We start from the raw sequence: 11,029 nt of genomic DNA, 5'->3' as shown, positions 1-11,029 counted from the left end.
AGTCTCTGGGAAAATCCAAAGTTCCATACCATTCAAAATAGTCAAAGCTGTTCTAAAGCATCCTAATTACCCTGATTAATTGGAAATAGCTGTTTTGATCAACTCAGCAGGTGAAAAACAGCAGCTCTCTGCAGGTGGTCTGTGGACATTCATGGCTAAGACAAAGGAAGTCAGTGAGGACCTGCAGCTGTGCATTGTGGCTGCTCACAAGTGAGGAATGGGCTACAAGGCCATATCCAAATGTTTTCAAGTTCCAGTGGCTACAGTGCAAAGTATTATTAAAAAATACAAGATGTTCCGCACTGTGGAAAATCTCAGAGGACGTTGTCGGAAGCCAAAAGTGAAACCTGTGTTGGCCAGGAGAATAGTGAGAGAGGTGAAAAAGAATCCAAGGATCACCACCAAGGCCATTCTGGTGAATCTGGGCTCTGCTGGTGGCAATGTCTCAAGGCAGACAGTCCAACGGACACTGTTGGGTTCCACGGATGCAGACCAAGGAAAACGCCACTTCTCCAGGCACTTCTAAGGCATGCAAAAGCTCATTTGGCCTTTGCAAATGCTCATCTGGACAAAGAAGAAGATTTCTGGTCTTCAGTGTTATGGTCAGATGAAACAAAAATTGAATTATTTGGTCACAATGATGTTGCCTTCATTTGGCATAAAAATGGAGAAGCCTTCAACCCAAAGAACACCATCCCCACTGTCAAACATGGTGGTGGGAACCTAATGCTTTGGGGGTGTTTTTTAGCCAATGGACCATGGAACCTAATCACAGTAAACAGCACCATGAAAAAAGAGCAATACATGAAGATTCTCAACAACAACATCAGGCAGTCTGCAGAAAAACTTGGCCTTGGGAACCAGTGGACATTTTAGCACGGCAATGACCCAAAACATACAGCAAACGTGGTGAAGAAATGGTTAGCAGACAACAACATTAACGTTTTGCAGTGGCCTAGCCAGAGTCCGGACTTGAATCCAATTGAGAATCTGTGGAGGGAGCTAAAGATCAGGGTGATGACAAGAAGACCCTCCAACCTGAAAGATTTGGAGCTCATTGCTAAAGATGAATGGGCAAAAATGCCTGTGGAGACATGCAAAAAGCTGGTCTGCAATCATAGGAAGCGTTTGATTGCTGTAATAGCCAATAAAGGCTTTTTTCTATTGATTATTGAGAAGGGTATGAATAATTCTGGACATGATACTTTTTGCTAAAATATAAATAAAACCTGAGAAATATTTTTTTTCCACAATGATGCCTCTTGTACATCATCTTATTATCTTTGGGGAGACACCTGTGTCATTTCTGCTCAAAAAAGAACTTGCTTGTTGAACAAAAGTAACTTTAAGTCAAAATTCGGCAGGGGTATGAATAATTATGGGCTTAACTGTATATGTAAAATGTATAAAACAAATGTTTCAATCTAATACAACTACTTAAAACTTAATCAAAGCTTAATCAAAGATATAAATGCATAAAAGATGATAATAACATCATCCAAAATGCTCCTCAGACTAACTTTCACTCAGACTCTGGTTTCGGTTTCACTTCCTGCAAAGCATGCAGTTTCCTGTCAAGACTTTTAGGCCCAGATTATATTCAGAGGTGAGCCTTTCAAATAATGCAATGTAATCTGCCTATAAACATTTTAAGATTATAGATTCAACTCAACAGTTTAAAGTGGTTCTTACTGGACCTGTAATAAATGCTAATATGATACCAATATGTTTGAACATTTGAATGCAATATCAATACCTCTTGTATCAATACTTCTTGTATACATATGCTTGCTATATGATTATGATGCAACAGTGATGACAGTAATAACAGTAATAACAAAATAATAAAAATAGAATTAATAAAAATAAAATAATAAATGGAAATAATAAAAATAACAAAAAATAATACTTCCTTCCCAACAGTAGTCATTCTCTCTCTCTCTTTCAGCCCAGCAGTAACGTCATACACCAGTCAGGTGGCATTTCCTCCTCTTACTGTCTGACACAGGACCTGAGTTTGTGTTATGTTCAGTGATATTAGAGCTTCTTGAAAAGATGAGATTGTTCCCGCGTATTGTTACTCAGCCCTGCGTGGAGTCCTTTCCCATCATTCTGCTGATCACGTTTGTTTGTTGTTTCACTTCTCTCCAGGATTTTAGCAGCTATAACTCTCTGGGACAGAGTCAGTTCTCTCAGTACTACACTCTTCCTCCCAGCTACGTGCCTGCTGGGCTACCTAACAGTGATGAGCACGGTGGCGGTGCGGGCGTCGACGGATATTCAGCAGTGAAATCAGAGGAGGCCGCCTCAGCTGGACTGCCTCCTAGAGGTTTTTGGCTTTTCATTATCTTTTGCCTTTTACCTTTTTTCTGCCTTTGGTTTCTTTACCTTAAATAACTGTCAGCACTTTGTTCTACAGCACATGGTAAATAGCTGTGTAACATTAACACACATTGCTGTACCTACATTTAAAGCAGGAAAAAGCACAGTAAGAATACTTAAAGCAAAACTTCTCATGGTACTGTCTTTCTTTAAGTTAACTTTACATAAATAAAAACCTGAAAAATAACTAAATGAATAATGCACACACTGTTAAGGTGCTTGTGTTATTGTGTAGAAATATTTAACAAACTAGTTGAACAGTTAGGATGAAGTATAGAGTACTTTTTATTTTATTTATTTTTATCAGTTCTCCTGTGCACTTGGCTACAATTTCATTTTCAAGATGCAATTTGTTCTACATCCTGGAGGAACTTATAACAGAACTCTTCTGTTTTTTGTTTTCTGTCTGGATCCACTGCAGCCCTGAACAGCTCCAGACATTTCAGAGATGCAGATGAGAAATTTAAGATCTAAAGTAGTTGGATCAGACATTAAACTGTCAGCTTTAGACCAGGATACACCATACGTAGCCATGCCATACGTAGACAGGTGTGAAGAGAGCAGCTAATATTCTGGATCTGCACCTCAGTAAACAAGTGAAAAAGTCTGCAGCCAATTATCCTTTTTAATCCCATAATGTGCTGTGGAATTCAAAAAGAATTTAAGTGGAAAATCTAAATAACTAAAATAAGAATCTTCTTTCGGCTGCTCTCTTATTAAAAGGTTGTTTTTTATGCTGGCTGTCACGCTCATGTTCTTGGTCTCATTTTAGATGCGTCCCCACCAGAAAACCTGCCTGTTTGTGCGGCTCTTCCAACAACCGTGGCAGTGCCCGCTGGAGCTCGAGATCAGGACGAGGTCGGCCGCAGGAACTCGGTGGGCAAAGCCAAAGGGAAGGGCAAGAAGTCTGATAACTCTCCACCTGCTGAGAGTGACCTGGAGGTAACCATTTAATTTACTTATTAAACTATAGTGGATATAATTAATGGCAGTAAGTTTGTTTTGACATTTGTGAAATCTTTACAAAGATAGAAATATTAATCAACCATTAAAGGAACTGAACTATTTCTGTGTCAATTCCGGACCCAAGTTATGTTTATGTTTTTTTTCATGCTTTTTGAAATATAATGGGAAAGTTAGAGGAGCAGGAAAAATTTCACTGTAATATGGAGTGCAGTCCAACAAGTAATCTTGTTCTTTTGTGTTTCAGCGCATTTTTTTATGGGATCTGGATGAAACTATTATCATATTCCACTCTTTGCTCACCGGCTCTTACGCTCAGAAGTTTGGCATGGTTGGTTTTTCCAAAGATTAAACCTTTGAGCTTACAATGCATGCTTATTGTGGGTCTGTTTTCTTTTGTTCAGGACCCGGCGACTGTGTTGAACTTGGGCTTGCAGATGGAGGAGCTGATCTTTGAGCTGGCAGACACCCATCTTTTCTTCAATGACCTCGAGGTACAGTGAAGTTTGTTTAGACTGGAGTGAATATGAGAGATAAGCAGCTTTTGCTTGTTCACAGCAGCTGGTACAAACCAGAATTCTAGATTTTAGTTAATTTTATTTTTTACAAACTCACTGAGTTGCATGTCAGATGGAAGAAGGCAGATAGACAATAGACTGACTGTCAAAAACCGGTTGAACTGCATTAAACAAACAAATGCGGCGCTGTTTCCTGACATGAGCACTTCTAAACTTGCAACCAATCAAAAGGCATCTTATTATACATGTGAATAATAATCAGGGAACTGGTGAGTGTTTTTTCTGGTTCCACATCCTTCCGTTTTAACAGGTTGAAGGTGTTCAAAAAGCCCCACAATTACTTGTTATACATGTTTTAGTTTCATATTTAAATAGTTCCTAAATAAACTAGGAAAAGAATCCCTCTACTTGTGTTTTCTTCAAGGAGTGTGATCAAGTCCATGTTGAGGATGTGGCCTCTGATGACAATGGACAGGACCTGAGGTGTGTTACACGCTGCCCTGCTAACTAACCCAGCCACTACAAAATGCTTTGTGTCGTTCTGAGTAATCACAGGTGCTTTTTCTTTGCTTCAGCAACTACAACTTCATGGCGGATGGATTTAACGGCCCCAGCGGTGGAGCTGCATCAGGAACCACCACAGGAGTTCAGGGAGGGGTGGAGTGGATGCGTAAACTGGCCTTTCGCTACCGCTGGCTAAAAGAGATCTACAATAGTTACAAAGGAAATGTCGGGGGTGAGTTTGCAAAGCAGCGTCCTCTGAAGGCTTAAGTGACAGCAGCTCAGATGAAGGAAAAATATATTCTCACATTAAAACACCAGACTTTTCTTCCCAGCTCCCAGAAACCAGCAGTGACTGGAACTTAAGCTCTTTGTTTTCCTGCTCTTGTTAAACAAATTAATGTTTCAGTGCAGCAGCCAAAAATAAACCGCAAACTGTTAAAGAGCTGAGCTGCACTCAGACTTTGGAGTCTGAGCCACAGTAGGTGGATCATTGTAAACACTTTATAAAAGGAATGCATTTCTGTGTCTCTCCTAATGGAGTTTAGACCTTGCGGTGAAGAGGCTCAAAGGCTAAGCATAGATGTCTGCTTTGTTTCTTTTGGTCTTCAAGGCCTGTTGAATCCCATGAAGAGGGAGCTGCTGTTGAGGCTTCAGTCCGAGATCGAGAATGTTACAGACTCCTGGCTCAGCACTGCGCTCAAGTCTCTGCTGCTCATCCAGTCCAGGTTTGAGCACCTCAGGTTATCGTTTTAGCTCATAGGTAGGATGTCGTAGATTAGTTACTCCTTGTTAAAATATTTTGTTTGCATCTTTGAGATTCACCCACTGTGTCACCCACCAACAGGGGGAAGTGTATGAACGTGTTAGTCACCACGACTCAGCTGGTTCCAGCTCTGGCCAAAGTGCTGCTCTACGGCCTGGGAGACGTCTTCCCCATCGAAAACATCTACAGTGCCACAAAAATAGGTACATATGCAACCTGATTACTCTGTGTCAAATTAAAAAAAAGAAATGATCTATTTATATCTTTATGTGATTCTTTATTTTCCTTTTCCCTGTGGTTTCCTGTCATGTAGGGAAAGAGAGCTGCTTTGAGAGGATCGTCTCTCGCTTTGGGAAAACAGTGACTTATGTGGTGATAGGTGACGGCCGAGATGAGGAATTTGCAGCAAAACAGCTAAAACTGAAATTTTGCCTTCTTTTTTTTTCTTAAGCTATTTCATTTCAAATTGGATGATCTGCAGCATTTTATGATTTTGACCCATTTTAATGGGAAAATTCTTAGATTGTGTTTTTTGTGTGGACAGGCAGAATTTCAGATTTTTAGGGAAAAAGATGCAGGTACACGTTCCTCATGGTTTTTGTTGTCATTTTTCTTCCTGATCACGAGACCATGTACCAGGAAAAAGAAACAAGGCAGGGTTTACTAGGAGAATATGATCCTGGACGACATTGACTTGAACTATTATTTACAGTGTGGAATGAAAGAAGATGGTTTATAACCAATAAACAAAAAAGATACATGAACCATTTTTCCACCTGCCGAGGTTACTGTTTAGATTGACTCTCCTGAATCTCCAGAGCAGGTTCATCCTAGATCCTCTCTGAGAAAGTACCTGAATGGTACGAAGTTAACCTGTCAGGAAAAAACATATAAGATGAGAAGGACAGGGGAAGCTGGTTGACAACGAGTAAACTTTCAAAATAAGAGCCAGAAAGTTGTGTTTTTCTCTATGTATTTTTAAGAAGTGATTATAAATGCAGGGATTTTCTTGCATGAAAACATTCTGCAGTAAAGTGGTTTTAAGAGATGTTTAATTAGTCAAGCATAAAAAATTCCTTTGCTCATCAAAAAAGTAGGGTTAAGTATGTTTGCACAATCTGTTGGAGCGGTCTGGCTTAAAAGTGTAGTGACCCCCCCCACCCCCCCCAAAACCCTGATTTTTCTACAATTAAAGTAAATAAAATTGCCATACGTAGACGGGAGACCCACAAACATAAAGTCTCATGTGAACAAAACACTTTGTCAGACTGTGCTCTTTACAATTACACACTCTGCTTTCTTGTGCCTAATTTTTTGTCTCCCTCCCTCTGCAGCACAACATGCCTTTCTGGCGGATCTCCAGTCACGGCGACCTCGTGTCCCTTCACCAAGCGCTGGAACTGGACTTCTTGTAACGAGGATGCTGTTGAATGTTGCGCACTCAAAGGGAAAATGTTGTCGTCGTACTGGTGACTTGTGGAGTGAAACTGTGTGTGTGAATAATTCTCCACAAGCCCAACAATCCACACTCACCTGTTAGAAATCTGCTCTCGCTTTCCGACGACTTGCAACTCGCTGTGTGTTGGTGAACGTTTTGAGGCGGACTTTGGGTCAGAGCCGCCTGCGAGAAACAAACTGGACGCATCAGTCATCAGAAGTAAGGTTCCTCTCGCCCAGCACCCCCTCCTCTACGGCAGCTAAGCTCACTGCGGCTGAAACTGGCACTGATTTGGACACAGAAGGGATGACTTCTATTATCCAGCTTCTTCACGGTTTTTGGCTTTTGTTTTCATATAAGCATCCAAATGTCCTGCAGCGAACATCACCCCTCAACTCTCACTGAGTTTAAACGGCTAAAGAGACGTTGTTGTTTGTTGGTGGCTTTGTCTGTGGAGGTTGTTATAGCTTTTTATTTTGAAAAATCTCTTTCTGGGGTGACTTGAAAGCATAATTTTTCCTTTATTTTTTTTTTTTTTCATCATGTTCCTGACAGTCATCAGGTATCAATTAATCCCACTTTTATGTGTTGCCTCTCATGTAGCCAGACCGTTATTAAACAAAAGGTACTCAGTGATGGAGGGCGGCGGGGCCCATTAATCTCTGACTACATCACGACAAGACCAAACCACACCATCAGTCAGCACCATCCGTTCTGACCTCTCCACTGTGTGTGATCCGTGGTCACTGAGCGTGTGCTAAGGATAAGAGGTGCAAACTGCAGGAAGTGGTAATAAGTGTGGGAAAAAATGCACAGAGCATCATCAGTTTCATGGATGACTGGGCAGAAGGATCACAATTTTATTATTATTATTTTTCCCCCATTGTGTGGTTTTCAGACTCGCGGCTTCATTTGATGTTTTATAAGGCAAGAAAACAAATATGTGACTTAACAGAATACTGAAAAAATAAGTAATAAAAGTTTAATAAATGATAAATAATAAATATTATAATAGCCTCCAATTACACTCCAGGGCTGGACTACATACGTAGAACTACATCCTAGTGAGACTTAAATATCTGACGTTGCTGTAGTTATCCTTTTTCCTCTTGTGGCTGTAAAGAGCTTCTTTAACTGAAGCGTGTTCACTAAGCGAAAGCTGAAGTTTTGTCATATATGGACTTAAAAACATTTTTTCCACCCTATGCCATTGATAATCAACATTGTTTGTGTCCTTTGGGCTCCTCAGAGCGCAGTCCCAAGTGTCCTTGAATTCCCAGAAGAGAGGTGGAGTGTTTAATCCAGGGGTGCCCAATCCCAGTCCTCGAGAGCTACTGTCCTGCAGCTTTTAGATGCATCCCTACTCCAACACAGCTGAATCAAATGGTTTGATTGCCTCTTCAGCATGCCATCAAGTTTGGCAAATGCCTGATAACAAGCCATTCATTTGATTCAGGTGTGTCGGAACAAGGATCCATCTAAAAGGTGCAGGACGGTAGCTCTCGAGGACTGGGATTGGGCACCCCTGGTTTAATCTGTAACCAGAACGAAAGCGTGATTCAAATGTCCACGCTATCATATTCATTTCACTGTGATGTGGATCTGTTGATGCCTGGTTAAAGTGTGCTGGTTTGGTCTTTCCAAAATTGTTCCAGTACAAGTGAACATCTGATTAATGGGAGTTTATTTTTTGTTCATAAGCTAATCACAAAGTAGAAATCTTTTTTTCACTTTCCTCCTATTTAAAGAAAAACTGAGCCCATCTGTGGTTTTAGAGAAATGTTACACAGCTGAAGATCATGTAGCATTTTTATTTCTTCGATGACCCAAGTAACCAAGTCACAGCCTGATCCACGTTTTCAGAGTGTTTGAGTAGGAAAATATGAGCATCCATGGCTGGATTACTGAGACGACCCAGCAGGGACACATGAGACTAAACCAGACGCTTTCATACATGTGCCGTAGCCCTGAAATGTTTTCGTTACCTTGTCTGATTCGGTCCATTGGGGTCAATAACCTGCGCCTCTCTAAAACAAATACACGAGAACAGAGGAGCTTTGTTTGCTCTGCTTTCTGCACGCAAACTTAAACCGAACATATTCCCACAAATGAGAATGTGTCTGAAGCAGATTACTTCCTGAGCAGGGAGGACATAGTCCAGGGTTCATGTGTAAACTTGATGGCTGAGTTTCTCACACATGGATTAATCAAAGTCCTCGATCATGAAACTTTGTTCTTCAGAGATCATCACAGTGAGTTATTCTTATAATCTGGGAAACTTGCTGACTTTCAGATGAAAGCATGAAATATTCTGGAGTGTTGTTTTTCTTTCATCGTCCTTGTTGTTTGTTGATTTTCTTTCTTTCTGTTTTTTTTTCTTTTCTTTCATAAAAGTATTTTTTCATTGTTTTTCAAAATACCAGAAAACTTGCAGCTGAATATTTTTGGCTTTTTGAGGCTCTGTTGGTCTTATTGGAGTCGTAGATATGATGTGCATCAAATTACTAATTAGGAAGATGATTAATAATTAGATGCTGTCATAATTTTGTCTGTGAATGTCAGAAAGTGGTACAGAAGGCAGTCTAAGACCCAAATATTATTATAATAAAGGGGGAAAAAAGAAGTAAACAAGAAATGGCTTTACACACCTCCTCAGTTACTTTGAGTTATCGTCACTCAGCCTCACAACAACCCAAAGTCTTTCTAAATCATATAGGAGGGAATCAAAAATAAAGGATGACAGTGCAATAAACTTCTACTTTGCTCATTAACTGTATTTCGTGGGGTTTGTTTTGTTATGTAGACGGCGAGGAGCGCAGAGGGATGGACCTTCCCCAGTCTGAGATTAAGACTGAACAATAACTGAGCCTGAAGAAGATTTTCACACACATGCAGCTTGACCGTTAAGAATGTGTATTTGTGTGTCGTTTTGTTTGTGTCCCGTGTGCATATTTATATTGTGCCTTTAACCATCATCTGTCTGCTTAATCTCAAAGGGAAATATCTTTTTATGTTTGATACATGTATCTCTGCATTGTTATTCTCCAAAGTGTTATTTTACTTTATTTTTATCTCAATACTTTTTAAGTACTGTCGAGATTTTCTTTTGTTACTGAGTTTGACTTTTTTGACTTGATTGTTCTGTCTGCACTGCAACTGAAAGGTCTCGTAGAAAACTCCACATGCACTGCGACTCAGTGTTTAAAGAAATTTAAAGTTTGGCGTTCAGATGTTTTCCTCCTTTTGATGAGGAGATTTTTTCTTTCTTCTGCTGTGAAACATTTAGCATCGCTTAGACAATCACAATCCCTGATGTTTGGTGTTTTTATTTTTTATGGCTGGTCAGAAGGTGAAAGCAGCTGTAACAAAGCGTGCTCGTTCTATCGTTCAGTTACTACCTTAATGAATCCAAGGGAGAACGAGCAGTCCTCAAACAGAAAACTGAGACCTTTGCATCTGTTCCGCTTATTGAATGTTTATTTCTTTACTTTGTCTGCATGTCACGTCTGTTTTGAAGTATATTATCATGGCCGTACATAATGACCATGAAATGTTTAAGGGACTATAATCTTAGATTTTCTTTTTTTCATGCCAAATATTGCTGTTATTCAAAAGCTGTTTATTTTATATATATTTCATCTCATTTTCTGACATGTGAGGCTGTTTGCGGTCACATAGAGAGCCTGAAAACTCAACACTATCATAATAATCAATGCTAATTACACAAGTAGTAATAACATATTTAGATTAAATATAACCTTAGAGTTAGTTTCCAGTGGAGTCATCTTTCTAATGAGAACAGGAAGTAGATTTTTTGGTTTCTCTATTACAAGATTAATCCAGATGTACCAGCCATTGCTCACTTGTGTCCACACAGACCAAAGAGATCCTTTACGATACTGCTAATACAGTTTGTCCCCAAATTCTTCAGACAAAGACGCAGTTTTTGTAGTTTTGCTTCTTTACACCAACACAGTGATTTTTGATTCCACCAAAAACAGAATCATTGCATCAGCTGTTTGGGAAACACTTTTTATACACAGTCCTCCAGGTTTAGAGGCTTAAAAGTTGAATAATTGACTGAAGAGCAGTTTCATGGCCAGGTTCCCTTGTAATTCCATACTAAATAAATACCACCTCCACCCCTCTCCTGTCCACCTACCTTTCCTCCTTCCTCCACCCACCTTCTCTACAGCTTCCTTCAATTAGGAAGATGTAGAAACTGCAAAATGCTCCTGAAGAAAATTATATCTGGAATATGCTGATTACCCCACTGCCACCATCAACAGACTTTAAATAAGCAAAATAAAAGCAAATAAAATCAAACTGGAAGAGTGTAGTATGAATGTAAAATAGTCTTTTAAACATGTACTTGAATCAGCAAGATAAATTTGCTCTAGTCATAATTTTCAAGCAGACCAGTTTGGTCATTTTCAGCAGGTTTGTAGTTTCTTTAACTCT

The 11,029-nt window shown here is 39.7% G+C and overlaps 1 protein-coding gene across 1 annotated transcript; it reads left to right on the top strand.

The window, feature by feature from the left end:
* Positions 1–292: 292 nt before the first annotated feature.
* On the top strand, positions 293–6,545 carry LOC135932429 (eyes absent homolog 3-like). Its single transcript, XM_065469922.1, has 10 exons — positions 293–415; positions 2,152–2,329; positions 3,155–3,324; positions 3,750–3,839; positions 4,288–4,346; positions 4,439–4,599; positions 4,978–5,092; positions 5,212–5,333; positions 5,444–5,502; positions 6,465–6,545. The coding sequence occupies exons 1-10, from the start codon at positions 293–295 to the stop codon at positions 6,543–6,545; spliced, it is 1,158 nt and encodes a 385-aa protein (XP_065325994.1).
* The last annotated feature ends 4,484 nt before the right edge of the window (positions 6,546–11,029 follow it).

The sequence above is a fragment of the Pelmatolapia mariae genome, linkage group LG22, assembly GCF_036321145.2.
Source record: "Pelmatolapia mariae isolate MD_Pm_ZW linkage group LG22, Pm_UMD_F_2, whole genome shotgun sequence".
NCBI lineage: Eukaryota > Metazoa > Chordata > Actinopteri > Cichliformes > Cichlidae > Pelmatolapia > Pelmatolapia mariae.
Note: the sequence above shows the minus strand (reverse complement) of the source record. Positions and strands in the feature narration are given on the sequence as shown.